This window comes from Meles meles, chromosome 10, assembly GCF_922984935.1.
Source record: "Meles meles chromosome 10, mMelMel3.1 paternal haplotype, whole genome shotgun sequence".
NCBI classification, from domain to species: Eukaryota; Metazoa; Chordata; class Mammalia; order Carnivora; family Mustelidae; genus Meles; species Meles meles.
In genome coordinates, this window is record NC_060075.1 from 12,402,185 (window position 1) to 12,423,074 (window position 20,890).

General features: G+C 38.9%; 1 protein-coding gene and 1 gene segment (V, D, J or C); one reads left to right on the top strand and one right to left on the bottom strand.

The window, feature by feature from the left end:
- LOC123951612 overlaps positions 1-20,890 on the bottom strand; it is a 366,823-nt gene that overhangs the window by 295,431 nt on the left and 50,502 nt on the right.
- Positions 14,997-19,643, top strand: LOC123951624 (cationic trypsin-like). The gene is made up of 5 exons (XM_046020412.1): positions 14,997-15,051; positions 17,045-17,204; positions 17,997-18,250; positions 18,773-18,909; positions 19,449-19,643. The coding sequence occupies exons 1-5, from the start codon at positions 15,012-15,014 to the stop codon at positions 19,596-19,598; spliced, it is 741 nt and encodes a 246-aa protein (XP_045876368.1). The 5' UTR covers positions 14,997-15,011; the 3' UTR covers positions 19,599-19,643.

The window sequence follows — 20,890 nt, forward strand, 5'->3', positions numbered from 1 at the left end:
AAGCCAGCTGTAAAGACAAAGGCAAGGAGTGTGCTATCAGGTCTGGGTTTTCATATTCCATGATCTGAGGCACAGTTGGGCCCTACTCTTCTACCACAAGTGGCAGATCCAGGGAAACCCCCACACCCCACCCTTCACCAGGAGGAGTGGCATAGGAGAGTGCTGGGAGAATCTGTTGGGTTTGGAGACTGCAAACAGGGTTGGATACCAGAGATAGAAATGCTCTATCACAGGCTGTGTGAGCTCAGAGTGTGGCCAGAGACCAGGAAGGTAGGCATGATTGACTGCTTTTCTTTAAGGGAACACTGAAGAGAGGGGCCCCTGAGCTTTCAGCTCCTCCAGGCCAGAGATTGGGAGGCCGCCATTTTCATTCTCATCCTCCAAAACTGTACGGGAAGCTTTCAAGAAACAAAAGTTACTGAGAACAAACCCAAGCAGATTACTTCGCCTGGCCCCTAGCAAGGGTGCTGCAATTTTGCCTTGGGAAAAGACATTTGAGAATCACTGCAACAGACCCCTCCCCCAGAAGATCAAAAAGAACATTCATCCAAGACCAAGTTAACCAATCAAGGAGAACTGCAAAACAACAGCATTAGAGGAATACAACATGTAGAATCCATGGCTTTTCCCCATGATTCTTGAATTTTTCAGTTAAATTTTTTAAATTTTCTTTATTTTTTTTCCATTTTTAAAAATTTTTCCTTTTTTCTGTTTTAACCAACATTTTATCTTATCAATACCTATTTATTTATTTATTTATTAGATTTTTTTTTTCAGGGTTCCGAGATTCACTGTGTATGTACCATGTCCAGTGTTCTATGCAATACATGCCCTCCTTAATACCCATTATCGGGCTAATCCATTCCCCACCCACTCTATTCCAAAACCCTCGGTTTGTTTCTCAGAGTCCACAGACTCTCATGCTTCATCCCCCTTCTGATTTAACCCAATTCACTTTTCCTTTCCTTCTACTAATGTCTTCCATGTTATTCCTTATGCTCCACAAGTAAGTGAAACCATATGATAATTGACTTTCTCTGCTTGACTTTTTAAAAAAATCTTTTTGAATTTTCATTATTACCATAATATTCTATCTCTTCATTATATTTAATCTTATTTTTAGTATACATCTAAGTTTTTCTTTAGAATTTATTTAGAATATATATTCTAAATTTAGTGTATGGCTTTGTTCTAGTATCCTAACTGATCACATTCTCTCCTTTATTTATTTATTTATTATTTATTTATTTATTTATCTTTCTTTGTTCAACCAACTTATTATCAATTCATGTTTTAAAATGTTTTTAAATTTTCATCTTTACAGTCATATTCCATCCTTTCATATTTACCCTTATTTTTGTGTATATATACAAATGTGTCTGTCTTTAAAATTTGGGGAGGCAGTTTCTTCTAACAGACCAAAACACACCAAAATTCTGGTGTGTGGTTCTGTTCTATTCACCAGCCTGATCATATATTTTTTTTCCTTTCTTTTCCTCCTGGTTTTGGGTCTCTTCTGATTTGTTTAGTGTATATTTTTCTGGTGTCATTGTTACCCTTTAAGCATTTTGTTCTCTCATTCATCTATTCTTCTCTGGACAAAATGACAAGGAGGAAAAACTCACTTCAGAAGAAAGAACAGGAGGCAGTATTGACGTTTAGGGACCTAATCAATGTGGACATTAGTAAGATGTCAGAACTAGAGTTTAGAATGATGTTTATAAAGATACTAGCTGGTCTTGAAAAAAGCATAGAAGATACTAGAGAATCCTTTTCTGGAGAAGTAAAAGAACTAAAATCTAACCAAGTTGAAATTTTAAAAATTTATTAATGAGTTGCAATTAAAAATGGAGCCTCTTACGGCTAGGATAAATGAGGCAGAAGAGAGAATTAGTGATATAGAACATCAAATTATGGAGAATAAAGAAGCTGACAAAAAGAGAGATAAACAACTACCAGATTACGAGGGGAGAATTCCAGGGATAAGTAATACCATAAGATGAAACAATATTAGAATAATTGGGATCCCAGAAGAAGAAAGAGAGAGAGGGGCAGAAGGTATATTGGAGCAAATTATAGCAGAGGACTTCCCAAATTTGGGAAAGGAAAGAGGCATCAAAATCCAGAAGGCCCAGAGAATCCCCCTCAAAATCAATAAAAAATAAGTCAACACCCTATCATCTAATAGTAAAACTTACAAGTCTCAGAGACAAAGAGAAAATCCTGAACGCTTCTTGGAGCAAGGAGCTTATAAACTACAAAGGTAGAAATATTAGATTGGGATGAGACTTATCCATAGAGATCTGGCAGTCCAGAAAGGACTGGCATGATGCAGTCAGAGCACTAAATGAGAAAAGTATGTAGCCAAGAATAGTAAATCCAGCTAGGCTGTCATTGAAAATAGAAGGAGAAATAAAAAGCTTCCAGGACAAACAAAAACTGAAAGAATTTGCAAACACCAAACCAGCCTCACAGGAAATATTAAAAGGGGTTCTCTCAGCAAAGAGAGAGCCTAAAAGTAACAGACCAGAAAGTAAAAGAGACAATATACAGTAATAGTCACCATACAGGCAATACAATGGCACTAAATTCCTATCTCTCAATAGTTACCCTAAATGTAAATGGGCTAAATGCCCCCAATGAAAAGACACAGGGTATCAGAATGGATTAAAAACAAAAAACAAAAAACAAGACCCATTGATATACAAACTCATTTTAGACCCAAAGACACCTCCAGATTTAAAGTGAGTGGGTGGAACACAATTTACCATTTTAATGGGCTTCAAAAGAAAGCTGGGGTGGCAATCATTATATAAGACAAATTAGATTTTAAGCCAAAGACTATAAAAAGAGATGAGGAAAGACACTATATCATACTTAAAGGGTCTGTCCAACAAGAAGATCTAACAATTTTAAATATCTATGCCCCTAACATGGGAGCAGAGAACTACATAAACCAATTAATAACAAAATCAAAGAAACATACTGACAGTAATACAGTAAGAGTAGGGATTTAACACCCCCCCTCACTGAAATGGTTGGATCATCTAAGAAAAAGATCAACAAAAAAATAAGTACTTTAAATGACACACTAGACCAAAGGGACATCACAGATATATTCAGAACATTCCATCCCAAAGCAACAGAATATGCAGTCTTCTCTAGTGCACATAGAACATTCTCCAGAACAGATCACATCCTGGGTCACAAATCAGGTTTCAGCTGGTACCAAAAGATTGGGATCATTCTCTGCATATTTTCAGACCACAATGCTTTGAAACTAGAACTCAACCACAAGAGGAAAGCTAGAAAGAACTCAAATACATGAAGGCTAAAGAGCATCCTACTAAAGAATGAATGGGTCAACCAGGAAATTAAAGAAGAATTGAAAAAAATTAATGGAAACAAATGAAATTGAAACATAGCTGTTCAAAATCTTTGGGATGCAGCAAAGGTGGTCTTGAGAGGAAAGTATATAGTGATACAAGCCTTTCTCAAGAAACAAGAAAGTTCTCAAATACACAACCTAACCCGACATCTAAAGGAGCTAGAGAAAGAACAGCTTTTCTCCTCCTAAACCCAGCAGGAGAAGAGAAATAATAAAGATTAGAGCATAAATCAATGAAATAGAAACCAAAAGAACAGTAGAAGAAATCAACGAAACTAGGAGCTGGTTCTTTGAAAGAATAATAAGATTGATAAATCCCTGGCCAGATATATCAAAAAGAAAAGAGAAAGGACCCAAATAAATAAAATCATGAATGAAAGAGGAGAGATCACAACCAACACCAAATAAATACAGACAATTATAAGAACATATTATGAGCAACTCTATGCCAGCAAATTTGACAATCTGGAAGAAATGGATTCATTCCTAGAGACATATAAACTGCCAAAACTGTGCCAGGAAGAAATAGAAAACCTGAACAGACCCATAACCCGTAAGGAGATTGAAGCAGTCATCAAAAATCTCACCAAACAAGAGCCCAGGTCCAGATGGCTTCCCAGGGGAATTCTACCAAACATTTAAAGAAGAATTAATTCCTATTCTCCTGAAACTGTTCCAAAAAATAGAAATGGAAGGAAAATTTTCAAACTCATTTTATGAGGCCAGCATTACCTTGATCCCCAAACCAGACAAAGACTCCATTAAGAAAGAAAATTACAGGGGCGCCTGGGTGGCTCATTGGGTTAAATCCTCTGCCTTTGGCTCAGGTCATGATCTCAGGGTCCTGGAATGGAGCCCCACATTGGGCTCTCTGCTCAGTGGGAGCCTGTTTCCTTCTCTCTCTCTGCCTGCCTCTCTGCCTACTTGTGATCTCTGTCAAATAAATAAATAAAATCTTTTTTTAAAAAGAGACAGAATCATAGACCAATATCCTTGATGAACACAGATGTGAAAATTCTCACCAAAATACTAGCCAATAGAATCCAACAGTACATTAAAAGGATTATTCACCACGACCAAGTGGGATTTATCCCAGGACTGCAAGATTGGTTCAACATCTACAAATAAATCATTGTGATAAAATACATTAATAAAATAAAGAACAAGAACCACATGATACTCTCAAGAGATGCTGAAAAAGCATTTGACAAAGTACAGCATTCTTTCTTGATCAAAACTCTTCGAAGTGTAGAAGTAGAGGGTACATACCTTAATATCATCAAAGCCATCTATGAAAAACCCACAGTGAATATAATTCTCAATGGAGAAAAACTGAGAGCTTTTCTGCTAAGGTCAGGAACACAGTAGGGGTTCAACACAGTACTAGAAGTCCTGGCCTCAGCCATCAGACAACAAAAAGAAATTAAAGGCATCTGAATTGGCAAAGAAGAAGTCAAACAATAACTCTTTGCAGATGGTATGATACTTTATGTGGAAAACCCAAAAGACTACACTCCAAATCTGCTAGAACTCATACAGGAATTCAGTAAAGTGTCAGGATATAAAATTAATGCACAGAAGTCAGTTGCATTTCTATTACACCAACAACAAGACAAAAGAAAAAGAAATTAAGGAGTCGATCCCATTTACAACTGCACCCAAAACCATAAGATACCTAGGAATAAACCTAACCAAAGAGGCAAAGAATCTGTACTCAGAAAACTATAGACTATTCATGAAGGAAATGGAGGAAGACACAAAGAAATGGAAAAATATTTCATGCTCATGGATTAGAACAATGAATATTATTCCAATGTCTATTCTACCTAGAGCAATCTATGTATTTAATGCAATCCCTATCAAAATACCAACAACTTTTTTTTCAGAGAAATGTAACAAATAATCCTAAAATTTATACAGAACCAGAAGAGACCCCAAATATCCAGAGGAATGTTAAAAAAGAAACCCTAAGCTGGTGGCATCACAATTCCAGATTTCAAGCTCTATTACAAAGCTGTCATCATCAAGGTAGTATGGTACTGGCACAAAAACAGACACATAGATCAATGGAACAGAATAGAGAGCCCAGAAATGGACCCTCAACTCTATGGTCAACTAATCTTTGACAAAGCAGGAAGGAATGGCCAATGGAAAAAAGGCAGTCTCTTCAACAATTGGTGTTGGGAAAATTGGACAGCCACATGCAGAAAAATGTAACTGGACCACTTCCTTATACCACACATGAAAATAGACTCAAAATGGATGAAGGACCTCAATGTGAGAAAGGAATCCATCAAAATCTTTGAGGAAAACACAGGCAGCAATCTCTTTGACCTCAGACACATTAACATCTTCCTAGAAACCTCACCAAAGGCAAGGGAAGCAAGGGCAAAAATGAACTACTGGGACTTCATCAAGATAAAAAGCTTTTGTACAACAAAGTAAACAGTTAACAAAACCAAAAGACAACTGACAGAATGGGAGAAGATATTTGCAAACGACATATCAGATAAAGGGCTAGTATCCATAATGTATAAAGAACTTATCAAACTCAACACCCAAAGAATAAAGAATCCAATCCAGAAATGGGCAGAAGACATGAACAGACATTTCTGCAATGAAGACATCCAAATGGTCAAAAGACACATGAAAAAGTGCTCCACATCACTTGGCATCAGGGAAATACAAATCAAAACCACAATGAGATATCAGCTCACACCAGTCAGAATGGCTAAAATTAACAAGTCAGGAAGCCACTTTGTAAAGCTGGAAGAGGTATCTCTCAACAATATATATTTACTACAAATAAATACCTAATTCATAATTCAATAAGATCCAGGAAGACATGGTATCTTTGGGGCAAAAATAAGGAAATATATAAAGATGTAACAATCTGAGATTGGGAACAACTACCTAAAGTCAGTGAGTTGAGGGAAATTGGAAGGGGAGATGAACCATGAGAGACTATGGACTCTGAAAAACAACCTGAGGGTTTTGAAGGGGCAGGGGGTGGGAGGTTGGGGGAACCAGGTGGTGGGTAAGAAGGAGGGCATGTATTGCATGGAGCACTGAGGATGATGCAAAAACAATGAATTCTGTTACACTGAAAAGAAATTTTAAAAAAAAGAAAAAAAAGTGGTTTGTCTTGCTATGTCTAATCATAGTAACAGATAAGTTTACTTTACTTACTACTTGTTCTGAAAACTCTAAGATGGCTCTTAACTGTCAGCCTCATGGTTATGGCCTTTCACAGCAATGTAAAATAAAGCAATATCTGCACATAGAAGCCTAGCTCCTTGTGTAAACATCTTTTTCTCACATAGGATAGATATCAGAGATAGATGTGGAATTTTACTTCATATTGGTATACACCATAATCCACCTGTTAGTTTTTCCACTAACAACCAAAAAATTTCAGCATATGCTCATAATGAATTCATCTGAGGAAAGTTGGTTTAACAAGATGAATAGAAGCTTCTTTTACCCTAAAAACCATATTTAATTCATTATTTAATGTCAACTATTCTCATCATTCAATTTTTATGGCACATGATTTTGGTATTGAAATAAAACACTCAAAGACCTTTAAAATAATAATACTTACTTACTAATTTAGTATTATTTTAGTTGTACTTTAAAAGTCAATTCAGAAGTTCTGTCTCATTTAATGGAGAGAAGTACAACAGTCTTTACTTAATCTTGGAGATAGTCATGTATTCTGAGTAGCTCAGTCTAATCATTGTTTATCTGTACCCCATCTCGGCTATGGACTCTGCTGAACCATAGTCTTATCATACGATCCAACAATCGAGATAAAATCTTGTCTTGGGGCGCCTGGGTGGCTCAGTGGGTTAGAGCCTCTGCCTTCAGCTCAGGTCATGGTCTCAGGGTCCTGGGATCAAGCCCCGCATCGGGCTCTCTGCTCAGCGGGGAGCCTGCTTCCTTTTCTCTCTCTCTGCCTGCCTCTCTGCCTACTTGTGATCTCTGTCTGTCAAATAAATAAATAGAATCTTAAAAAAAAATCTTGTCTCTACACACAAAGCTACATATGGATGTTTATAGAAAATTTATTTGTAATTGGCAAAACTTGGAAGCAACCAAGATGTTCTTCCATTAGACGTATTGATAAATAAACTGTGGGACATCCAGCCAATGCAATATGATTCAGTGCTAAAAAGAAATGAGCTATGAAGCAACAAAAAGACATGGAGGAAACTTAAGTACATATCACTAAGGGACAGAAGCAAACTGAAAGAGCTACATATTGTATGATTCTAACAATAAGACATTGTGGAAAAGGCACAATCATGATGTCAATAAAAAGAATAGTAGTTTCCAAGGGTCAGAAGTCAGGCAAGGCATAAACAGGCAGAGCCCAGAGGACTTTTAGGGCAGTGAAAATGCTTTGTATGCTACTCTAACATACATGTCATTCATTATACATCTGTTCAAACCCATAGACTATACAACAGCAAGAAGAGTGAACACTGTGGTAAACTATGGACTTTGAGGGGTAATAATGTGTCAGTGTAGGCTCATCCTTTGTAGTAAGTGGACCATTCTGGTGGGGATGTTGGAAATGGGACAGGGTATGCACTGGTGAGGCCATGGGGTATATGGGAAATCTCTGTACCCTCCTCTCAATATTGCTGATAGCCTTAAATCCTTGCTCTTAAAAAAAGTTATTAACTATTTTTTTTTTTTTTTGGTGGAGTGAAAATTATAGAGAATGGACAGAGCCAGAAGTACTGCAATGCTGATCATGCTAATAGTGGACAATGCTAAGTGGAGTTATAATGAGTGAGTTTTTATTGTTGTTTCATATTTCTGCTATTTTTTTCCCTATATTTTTCTCGATAAACATGTAATAGATTTACATGAACCGTGAGAGATTGTGAACTCTGAGAAACAAACTGAGGGTTTTAGAGGGGAGAGGGGTTTGGGGGATGGGTGAGCCTGGTGGTGGGTATTAAGGAGGGCATGCGCTGCATGGAGCACTGGGTGTGGTGCATAAACAATGAATCTTGGAACAGTAATAAATAAATAAATAAATGTAATACATTTTGCAGAATAGATGTATCGTTCATTTTTAGTAAAATTCCCAGGCTGTTTACTACAAAAAAAAAAAAAAAAAACTTAGTTGTAGCCCTTACCACCTTACAAAAGTCCCATCACCCACATTCATGTCTGAGAAGGAAGCCAGCTGAGAATGAGTGCAGTGCAGGGCAGGCTGGGATTATGGACCGGCTCCACCCTCAGCCTCCCACATCTGTTCAGAGTTTCACATTCATCACCGTGTGTTACAAGTGAAACACAGTTACAAAGAGAGGGCAGAGTAATTTATTTCGGTGGAGAGCTGTATTATTAGGCTTCAGACATCTGGTGCTCCAGATGTCCCCATGGTGCTCAATAGCCTCGAATTGCTGACTTTAGGAGCAGCATGCCCCAGGATAGGGCTGAGCCAAAATGCACAATTCTGTGAACCAGAGATATGTGGAGGTTTATTCCTTCTTAGTATTCAGGATTCATTCTTCCTTGTTGCAGAGGTGAAAAATACAATCATCATCAATAGCATCACAACCAGTACTTATAAAGTTTTTTCAACATGTCCCACCTTTCTTACATACTTTCAAGTAATATTCAAGCCTCACAACTATCCTATGAAATAGGCATTAATATTCCTCCTTACATGAAGTTTAGGGGGTCAACTATTTTTCCAATGTAAGATAGCTAGTAATTCTTGCTGCCAGGAATCAAATCCTAGAAGCTAGACCCCAGAGTCCATGCTCTTCACCACTATATAGGACTTCACAAAAATATCTGGACATTGGGGAATAAAGGCATCCCCAGAAGCCTGGATAAAATGGAGATACTGTCACAGTCATCTCATTTAATAAGCATTTATGTAGCATTTCCTATTTCCCATAGAATTCACTGTCATAAGCACTTTATAATTAGAAAATCTGAACAGATCAGTGAGGAGTAGAGATTGACTCAGTAATCAAAAACATCCCACTACAGAAAATCACAGGACCAGATATTCTCACTGGCAAATTCTAGTGAACATTTAAAGAGAAATTAATACCCATCCTTCTCAGACTCTTCCAAAAAGTTGAAGATGAGGGAACACTTCCACACTCATTGTAAGAAGCCAATGTGAGCCTGATACCAAGCCCAGAGAAGGGAGGAGATTACACGAAAATTATACACCAATATCCCTGACAGAACCCACTATTTGTTTCATATTTTTGTAGAGGGGGTTTAGTTAAGAAGTTCTCATATAAGGCTAACGTAAAACAAGAGTGTAGTGCACTGAAGAGTCATAAATGTCAAAGACAAAAACTGAACAGTAAGAAGATTGATTTTTTTCAGACTATTGCAGTAAGAACACCACAGATCCAAAGATCAGAGTGTCTCAGCAGGATGGTTTTGCCTTAAGACTTCTATAGGGAGAAATAAACATGTTACAGGTGGGGAGATATGTAGTTGACTAAAACAATTGTTTTGCAGTCAGAGGACTTCTCAGTCAGCTGAACAAAAAGTGTTTTCTCTGTGTTTAACCAGTTTCATGGGAAAAAGGAATTCTAAGCTTAGCTAATCACTCATGAGACAAAGAACAGGGAGTTGAACAGGGAGTTGGGAGGGTCAGTTCTGGTCACTTCAGCAGGTACAAGTAAAAGGGGGAAAACGTCTGTGTTTAATTTTGTCACAGGTAAACAAGGGAGTCATCCTGAGTTTTATGGGAGTCAGAGGAAAGAGTGGCAAAGTCTCTAGTAACTCCTGTGTGGAAGGATAGTTCTTTGTGGTTAGCCATTTCCCCGAACCCAAAATTCTGAGGATTTTTAACAATCAGTGTTTCTGGGAGCACAGGGCTCAGATGAAGTTCAACATGTCAGAGGAAATCCAGAGATTCAGTCTGAGTCCTGACTTTGCCAAAAACTTCTATGAGGACCACAGCTTCCTCATCATGAAAATGGGGAGCAAGGGATGATTTATTAAATTTATTTCATATCTGAATGTTTGGTGAGTCTCTAAGAATGTCAGAGGGACACTTTAGAATCAAAATCCTAGAGAAAAACATATGTGGTAAACTCTTTCACATTGACTACAGCAACTTCTTCCAGGATATGTCTCCAAAGATATAGGAAACAAAAGCAAAAATGAACTTTTGGGACTTCATCAAGATCAAAAGCTTCTTCACAGCAATGGAAACAGTCAACAAAACAAAGCTGCAACCCACGGAATGGGAGAAGTTATTCACAAATGACATTACAGACAAAAGGCTGATAACCAGGATCTATAAAGAACTCCTCAGACTCAACACCCAAAAAAACATAATCATATCAAAAAATGGGCAGAAGATATGAACAGACACTTCTCCAATGAAGACATACAAATGGCTATCAGACACATGAAAAAATGTTCATCATCACTAGCCATTAGGGAGATTCAAATTAAAACCACATTGAGATACCACCTGACACCAGTTAGAATGGCCAAAATTAGCAAGACAGGAAACAACGTGTGCTGGAAAGGATGTGAGAAAGGGGAACCCTCTTACACTGTTGGTGGGAATGCAAGTTGGTGCAGCCACTTTGGAAAACAGTGTGGAGATTCCTTAATAAGTTTAAAATAGATCCCTGCCTCACATTGAGGTCTTTTATCCATTTCAAGTTTATCTTTGTGTATGGTGGAAGAGAATGGTCGAGTTTAATTCTTCTACATATAGCTGTCCAATTTTCCCAGCACCATTTACTGAAGAGACTGTCTCGTTTCCACTGGATATTTTTTTCAAAGATTATTTGACCATAGAGTTGGGGGTCCATAGCTGGGCTCTCTACTCTGTTCCACTGGTCTATATGTCTGTTTTTGTGCCAGTACCATGCTGTCTTGGTGATCACAGCTCTGTAGTAAAGCTTGAAATCAGACAACATGATGCCCCCAGTTTTGTTTTTCTTTTTCAACATTTCCTTAGCAATTCAGGCTCTCTTCTGGTTCCATACAAATTTTAGGCTTGTTTGTTTCAGCTCTTTTTAAAATGCCGTGGAATTTTGATCGGGATGGCATTGAAATTATAGATTGCTCTAGGCAGTATAGATATTTTAACAATGTTTATTCTTTCAGTCCATGAGCATTGGATGCTTTCCCATCTTTTTGTGTCTTCTTCAGTTTCCTTCATGAGTGTTCTGTAGTTCCTTGAGTACAGATCCTTTACTTCTTTGGTTAGGTTTATTCCCAGGTATCAAAATCCTAGAGGAGGGCACCTGGGTGGCTCAGTGGGTTAAGCCGCTGCCTTCAGCTCAGGTCATGATCTCAGGGTCCTGGGATCGAGTCCCACATCAGACTCTCTGCTTGGTGGGGAGCCTGCTTCCCTCTCTCTCTCAATCTGCCTGCCTTTCTGCCTACTTGTGATCTCTCTCTCTCGCTGTCAAATAAATAAATAAATAAAATCTTTAAAAAAAAAATCCTAGAGGAGAGCATAGGCAGTAACCTCTTTGACACTGGCCACAGCAACTTCTTTCAAGACATGTCTCCAAAGGCAAAGGAAAAAAAGTGAAAATGAACTTTTGGGACTTCATCAAGACCAAATGCTTCTGCACAGCAAAGGAAACAGTCAACAAAACAAAGAGGCAACCCACGGAATGGGAGAAGATATTCACAAATGACATTACAGACAAAGTGCTGATATCCAAGATCTATAAAGAACTTCTCAAACTCAATACACAAAAAACAGATAATCACGTCAAAAAATGGGCAGAAGACATGAACAGACACTTCTCCAAAGAAGACATACAAGTGGCTAACAGACAGATAAATAAATGTTCATCATCACTAGCCATCAGGGAGATTCAAATCAAAACCTCATTGAGATACGACCTTATGCCAGTTAGAATGCCCAAATTAACAAGACAGTAAACAACATGTGTTGGAGAGGATTTGGAGAAAGGGGAACCCTCTTACACTGTTGGTGGGAATTCAAGTTAGTGCAGCCACTTTGGAAAACAGTGTGGCGATTCCTTGAGAAATTAAAAATAGAGCTACCCTATGACCTTGCAATTGCACTTCTGGATATTTACCCCAAAGATACAGATGTAGTGAAAAGAAGGGCCATCTGTACCCCAATGTTCATAGCAGCAATTGCTGCAGTCACCAAACTGTGGAAAGAACCAAGATGCCCTTCAACAGATGAATGGATAAAGAAGATAGTGTCCATATATACAATGGAATATTATGCCTCCATCAGAAAAGATGAATCTCCAACCTTTGTATCAACATGGATGGAACTGGAAGAGTTTATGCCGAGTGAAATAAGTCAAGCATAGAGAGTCAATTATCATATGGTTTCACTTACTTGTGGAGCATAAAGAATAACACAGAAGATATTGGAAGTTAGAGAGGAGAAGTGAGTTGGGAGAAATTTGAGGGGAGACAAACCATGAGAGACTGTGGACTCTGAGAAACAAACTGAGGGTTTTGGAGGGGAGGAGGGTGAGGGTTGGGTGAGTTTGGTGGTGGATATTAAGGAGGGCACATACTGCATGGAGCAGTGGGTGTGGTGCACAAACAATGAGTCTTGGAACAATGAAAAAATTAAATTAAATTAAAAAATATAGAAGCAGGGAGTTGGCAAGTGATGTCTGAGGGGGCACAGTCACAGAGGGAGGATGGGACAACAAAGGAAGGCCATGTCACAGAGAGTGGAGGAAAAATATCAGCATATACATCAGGATTTCTGAGATATTTGGGATCAGAAAGGGGCGACTGCCTGCCTTATGTGCCAATCATTTAGTAGTTAATGAGAGCCTACCTTGTCCTAACATTTGAGGAACATTCCCATGGCTATGGTCTTAGGAGTTGCTTCGCCCAATTTCCTCCTTAGATCATTTGTTCCCAACTGGGGATGATTTTGACCCCGAGGGAACATTTACCAGTGTCTGGAGATATTTTGGTTATCACAACTGGGAGGAGGGGCTAGTGGTACTTGTAACTAAGGCAAGAGATGCTGACAAATATCCTATAGAGTGCAGGGCCGTTCCCCACAACACAGAATTACCTGGTCCCAAATGGCAATCCTGGCTTCTAGTTAGTCATCTTTTTATCAGCAGCATTTCAGATGTAAAGGAAACAAACTGCTCAGGAGGGAGGATTTGCTAAAACAGACGTAACATCCTGGTAGGTAATTATGATGTATAGGTGGGGAATCTGGTTATATGCAGCTAGAAGTTAGTTCTTCCTGAGATTCACTTATTCTGGAAGTTTCCGCCATGCCTCATTAATTATGACGACTCCTGCTCCAGGAACACATTTCTTAGATTTTTCTAAGAATTCTATCTGCTCACTAGAGGCATCCTTTAATTTGGTCAAGTTCTGACTGTTCTCCTTAAGTATGTTTATGGCATCACACTGAAGGCCACGACCTCAGAAATGAAGCTGCTTGAGTTTGAATGTTGTGTTGATCACTAAAGTGTATAAAACTTTGAGCAAAACATGTAATTTCTCTAAGCTTCCACCTCCCCATCTATAAAATGGTAAAAATTAGAACACTTATGAAGCAGTTGGTAAGGATCGAATGAATTGATGGATATAAATCCCATTCACAGTGCCTGACACATAAGAAGCATTCCATAAATTTGAATTCTCTTATTGTTAGCCAAGATTTCTGCATTATCATGCTGTCCAGATGAATGTGGCAAACTTAATGAAGAAGTGCTGTACAGCAGCTAAAAAGAGATTCTGAAGCTAGATTTCCTGGGTTGGAATCCTGACCCCACTGTATACTTGCTATGTGGTTTTGGTCAAGTCCTTGCAATTTTGTGTGCCTCAGTTTTCCCACATGTAAAGTGTGGATAGTAATAGGTACCTTCTAGGGTCGTAATGAGAATTACTAAATTAATATGTGCAATGTTTTATATATGTAAAATATACAATAAGTTCTAATAAATGTAAGTTATTCTTTCATTCTTCTGTCTAGACTGATCATAGCTTCAATTCAGAACAATTTTTTTTTCTCAAGGAAACAAGGTGTCCCTATTAATAATGAAAAGTTAACATGGTTATCCAAGACCAGAGATACCACAGAAAAATTATATAATTGTGAAAGAGCCAATATTAATTAAACATTGAGGGAATAGTGTTCAAGTTGGTCCTCAAGATAAAAGTTCACAATAGAGAGGGCAAGTATTGCATGGAGCACTGGGTGTGGTGCAAAAACAATGAGTACTGTTACGCTGAAAATAAATAAATTAATTTTAAAAAAAAGTTCACAATTGAGACAACCAAATACCTAAGAATTTTGTCTGGGATACAGGACACTCATAGTCCCCTTCTATGAACTTACTCTAACTTACTTCTCTGTAATGGGGAATAAATCATACCAGGTGGGTTTATTACTTCCATTCCCATAACCTTCTGGAAAAGTAGGTAAAAGTTAATGTTTAAATCTGATACTGAATTATCTTCAGTTTTTCACAGAATTCAATTCTAAACTTGGATCAGTGAGTTTCCAATAAAATCAGTTTTCTGGCACCCATGGCCATGGGTGTCGATGTCAGACCTGGAGGTATAAATAGCTGTGGATGAGAGACGTTCATCACACTCCCCAGTCCAGTTCTAGGGAGCAGCCATGAAGACCTTCATCTTCCTTGCCCTGCTGGGAGCTGCTGGTGAGTCTATAATGATAAATGATTCTGTGTGTGTCCCTGATATTTTTGTTTGCAGTTTGTACTCTGAAAGACAACAATGAATGTGGAATAGAAACTCTGTACTCAAGAAGCTTAAAATACTGAAATGACAGTGTATAGTAGTCCCTTATTTTCTGTGGTACCTACATCCACTCCCGGTAGAAGCCTTAAGCCACAGATAGTACTGAACTCTATATATACTACATTTTTTTCACCACTTATACATACCCAATGTTAAAAGCTAATTTACAAACTGGGCACTGTAAGGGATTAATGACAAAACTAATAATAGTTTAGAACAATTATAACAATGTATTATAATAAAAGATATGTGACAATGTTTTTCTGTCTCTCTCAAAATATCTTATTGTACTGTACTCACCTTTTTTTAAATTATCGTGTTATGTTAGTGACCATGCAGTACATCATTAGTACTCGTCTTAATCTTGATGATGTGAGATGATAAAATGCCTACCTGTCCAGATGAAGTGGGGTAAATGACGCAGGAATTGTGATGTAGTGTTAGGTTAGTAATGACCTTCAGAAGATACATCAGAAAATGGATCATCTGCTTCCTGACTCTGGTTAACGAAGGATAACCAAAACCAGCATAAGGGGAGGGACTACAGTTCTACAAAAGTTTATACATAATTAAATCTCCCTTGTGGGGGAAAGATGGTAGTGAGCAAGAGTACTTAGTGCAGAAAGTATAAAGAGACAGAAAAGAGACAGAAGCCTTGAACTTCAAGGTAAAATCTATGGAGAAAGAGAGAAACGGAAAAGGTATTTCCACATTAAGGAAATGTTGTTTTGACCTTTCTAAGCATTTGAAGTTAATCATTGGGAGATAAAATTGGGACTAGTGACTAGTCTTGGGCTCACTGAAGAGGCTATGAAGGTCAAAGCCAGCGTCTCCTCTACACCAACAGACATCTTCACAGGGATCTTGACAAGTGAAGGTACTTCATCTCTCATGAATAAAAGCTAGGGGCTGGGTTTTACAACATTCTTGCTAACGAAATCTCTCTGGTGAAAAATAGCATATCATTTAATTATCAGAATAAAGAAAAATGTCTATTTCTGGCTTTTTTCATACTACCAAATTTTATACAAATCTTACAATGAAACTTTCCTGAATTGGATGAGAATAAATTCAATACATTAGTCTATACATGTGGAAATATCTTTCCCCAAATTACTTTAAAATACTTGAACAATAGGGTATGTATAATACAATCACTGACTTTGGGAGCCATACAAATCTTAACAATTCAGTGGGCAGACTTTAGAATGCTGAATAAACTTTAAAATGTTGGAAAGAAAATGGAGATAAGGGGAAATGTTGGAAAGGAAACCATATCACGTTCTGTTAAATTATGTCATGGAAATTTGAGGCAAGAACCAAAAGAGAAACTGGGGGAAGTGCAAAACTTCCAATTCCTTCTAGGCTGGAACATTCTTAGGGGGCTTCTCAAAGCTTCCTTTCTGTTATGTCATGGGGTTATCGACCCTATACCAACTATCATAAATAAACTTAAGCATGGTTACTGCAAACTTTATTGAATCTATTTGCATGACTGCTGAGCAAAGTTTTGTTTGAAAAGTATTCTTCATACCCTTAGATAGTAATGTTCAGGGCATTTATTACATAAAGAGTCTCTGATCCAGGTGTGTTTTTTTGTGTGTGAGGGTATAGTATATACATTAAAAAACAGTATGTTTATCAAATTTAAAGCATAAATTTAAAAATTAGATACTTATAATAGTATAAGTTTGGTATGTTTTAAAAATAGAATAATGAGATTTTTAAAAAATATCATGTAACAATTATGCTATCACCATTTCCTGATTATGTGTGACAGGAAAACATCTTCTCTTTTCTGGCTAATCTGCAAAAACGTAGTGGTAAGTGGAAACTACAAGATGGATCTGATCTGTTTAACTGATTTTAAAAGTTTCCACTTTTCCTTGTCAGTTGCTTTCCCCATTGATGATGATGACAAGATCGTTGGGGGATACACCTGTCAGAAGAATTCTGTTCCCTACCAGGTGTTCCTGAACTTGGGCTATGTCTACTGTGGTGGCGCCCTTATCAATTCCCAGTGGGTGGTGTCCGCAGCTCACTGCTACAGGCCGTAAGTAACCAATCCTCACATCCCTGTTCTCTCAGATCAACTCATGCCCGAGCAATGCCAAAGAACACTCAGGGAAAACTACACAGTTATGCTTGAGGGTCAGGCATTCAGATCTAGGAGGCTAATCGTTCCTCCCAGGCACTGAATGATGCATGGAGGGAATTTTACATGGAAAGGTAAACTTAGAGCTCCCTGATGCCCTTCCAAATGATGTTACCAAAGACATGGGGTGGGGGCAACTAGAGAGTGATGAAGAATACTTAGAACTAGCTTAAGAGCATGAATCCATAAATACTCTTAATCATTACAGCTCAACCAGGGGGATAAAAATGCATATGGAGGTAATAATTCACATGAAGCCTCCAGTACAATGTTGAAAATAAACACAGTTCATTCTGCCCCCTTAAATTGCTGTCATGTCTCTGATTCCTGGTGCATCTTCCCAGAATAATACGTAATCTCAACCAGAGGAGGAGTAGCAGGTGCTGAGTACTCACCACCAAGTTCCTGTTTCACCTGCCATCATATTATTGGCATCACTTAGTCATGGGAACTAAACATATCTAACTCTCTAACAAGATGGTGTGCCTGTGAGTTTGTAGTGGTAGGGACACCCGTGTAATAGTTACCGTCACCTGCACCATGTCGGGTAGAGCTACCTTAATGCACAATTTTCTATGTGTGGAAATGCTTGCAGGGTATGGCGTTCATGCTGATGTTCATGACTGCAGTGAACTGGGAAAGGGGAAAAGCTCAAGTTGTCCTTAAGGAATTTTATGTCCTTTCATCCAGCCAAATCCAGGTGCATCTGGGAGAACACAACATCGCAGTTGTTGAGGGTGATGAGCAATTCATCAATTCAGCCAAGGTCATCCGCCACCCTAGATACAATGATCAAAACTTTGATAATGACATCATGCTGATTAAACTGAGCTCACCTGCCAGCCTCAGCTCTCGTGTGTCTACTATCTCTCTGCCAAAATCCTGTGCGGATGCTGATACCCAGTGCCTCATCTCTGGCTGGGGGAATACCTGGAGTATTGGGGGTAAGTGTCACCTGGAATAAAAGCACCAAGTCTGGAAATCCTAGAAGTGAAGGACATGTAGAGGTTCAGTTAGTCTAAATTGTCACTCAAGGCAAGTTTCCCAGAGGATCATTTGTAGATATATGGAATCTTAGGAAGATGCCTTTGCTGAAAACACAACAAAAATGAGCTATGATAAAGATGGCAGATATTCAATTGAAGTGTGATTAGTGATTTGCAAAGAAGTAGAAACTGAGGAGGTAAGCAGAACAGAGATTTGGTACAGCCTAAAGCAGAGACCTGATTGAGAAAGTGTCTCTAGATTTGAGATCTGTAGTCACTGATGCTAATATCAGAGAGAACAACTTGTTGATTAAAACTGTTTGGAAGTCATTTCATATAACAATTGTTCTTTCAAAATAGAAGATACTGGCAATCTGAGAGAGTAACGATGGTGGTGGGGGGGCGGGGGGAGATTGAAACAAAATTTCCAGGAATCCCGTGGGAAATACTTTTTTCCATTTTTGCTCTTGTGCCCATCAGAAAATTTTCCTGATGACCTGCAATGTCTTCAAGCTCCCATCCTCTCTGACAGCACTTGCCACGTTGCCTTCCCTGGTAGGATCACCAGCAACATGATCTGTCTGGGCTACATGCAGGGTGGAAAGGATGCTTGCCAGGTGAGTTTCTTTGTATTCCTTCCAGTCAAACATCATGCCATTCCACAAGGTTTCCTTTCCCAAAACACAGATTGAAAAGCTGTGTTAGGGATGGATTATAAGGGACCTTGGACAGATTTGGGATCAGAGATTAATTTTCTTTTTGAGACATTAATGGCTAAGGTCAAGACTAAAAAGATACACAGAAGATGATGTACAAACAGGACATCTAGGTGCCCTGCTGAGAAGAAATATTATAGAAGGAAACTTTCTGGAAAAAGGCAGGGGTAGCTGGGCAGTGTTGCATTCATCAGTCCTCACTTCTTCTTGGTCCTGCATGCCTGCCACTAAGAAAAGAGCAGAACTAGGAGGAGGGAGGAGAAAGGAAGGAGAGGCATGCAGTCAGAGATTGAGAACTGGATTTCCAAGGGAAGGGAAGGTGCTTCCTAGAGAATTAGCAACCTGGGAAAACAGACCCAGGGTAATAGAGAAATAGCATTTTGCCTTTTTCCCATTTTGGCATAGTTGGGAGTTCTTACTGCCTCTTCCTTCTTGCCCAGGGTGACTCTGGTGGTCCTGTGGTCTGCAACGGAGAGCTCCAGGGCATTGTCTCCTGGGGTATTGGCTGTGCTCAAAAAGGCAAACCTGGTGTCTACACCAAGGTCTGCAACTACTTGAGCTGGATTCAGGAGACCATTGATACCAACTAAGCATGTAAGCATGTGTACTGCTCTATGCACCATTCTGTTGAACAACTTCACTTCCAACGATGCCTGAAACAGTATCTAAAATAAAAATGCACATCCCACATCACATGTGTCCCAGAACTGTCCTTGCTTTGTATTTATGAACTTCCTCTCTAAACTCTCTGATGAGTAAGAGGGTGGACATGGAATTGAACAATTACACAAGGAATGAATTGGAGAGGTTATGGCGTGATTCATTATGCCTGCTCAGAATGAATTTAGTGATCACCTACTATCTGCTAGGCTCTGTGTGGTCTGTCGAGGGTATAAGCATGGATAAGCTAGAGGTCACTGTTACCATCACATTTTTCAACAGAGGATGACACCAAGGTGCAGAAAGTGAAATTCAACTGCTCAAAGTCCTTCTGCAAACTCATAGTCAGGCGGAGACTAGGTCTAGTTGTTCTGATTCCTGATGCATTGCCATTGCTATGACACCACAGTCTTCTTTTGCGCTCTAATCTATCTGACACTCAGCGAGGCTAGATGAGGGAAACCACCGGGTGGAGAAATTTTTATAGATTATTGATTTCCTGCATTCTCCTAGGTTTTACTGACCTATGTGTTCCAATTCTCTAAGGTCTTTCTTGTTTTCCCTATGGGGTTTTATTGCTATAATAGCCATGATGTGTGCAGGCAATCTGTGGCCCTTGTCCACCACCAGCGTCCCAAATCACAGGCCAAATAATGTAGTATTTTGAACTCTAAGAAAAAGGAAGTGCAAATGCATGTATTTGCAGGAAACAGATACCAAGTTCCTAGAAGATTTGGCTACATTTTGGCTTAGAGTACAAGTCGTAGCACAGGATTCCTGTGTATATGCAGTATGGATCCAGGAAAAAGATATCATGGGATCTGAACATGGAAACCCTGGAGCAGGTGGAGGAGGTTTGAAAGGGAGTAATGTTCCCAAACCTCCTTAATAAGGTGAAGGAGGGATCTTAGTCAGTTTAGACTGTTATAACAAAAATGCCATAGATGAGGTGGCTTAAACCACAAACTAATTTCTCATGGTTCTGGAGGCTGGGAAATCCAAGATCAAGGTGCCATTAAAATAGTGGGGGTTCACTTCTAGTGTGTAGATGGTGGCCTTCTCAGTGGGTCCTCACAGGGCAGAGAGAGGACTCTAGTCTCTCCTTAGAAGGACACTAATCCCATCCCAGGGGCTCCACCTTTACGACCTCATCTAAACCTTGCAAAGGCCCTGCCCCCTAGTACCATCCCACTGTGGATTAGGGTTTGAGCACATACATTTG

Bases quoted from the DNA above. Each gene is read 5' to 3' on its own strand.
- LOC123951624 (XM_046020412.1), top strand. From the start codon at position 15,012: ATGAAGACCTTCATCTTCCTTGCCCTGCTGGGAGCTGCTG. The intron at 15,052-17,044 runs GTGAGTCTATAA...TTTCCTTGTCAG, and splicing joins TGCCCTGCTGGGAGCTGCTG to TTGCTTTCCCCATTGATGAT. The intron at 17,205-17,996 runs GTAAGTAACCAA...CCTTTCATCCAG, and splicing joins GCAGCTCACTGCTACAGGCC to CCAAATCCAGGTGCATCTGG.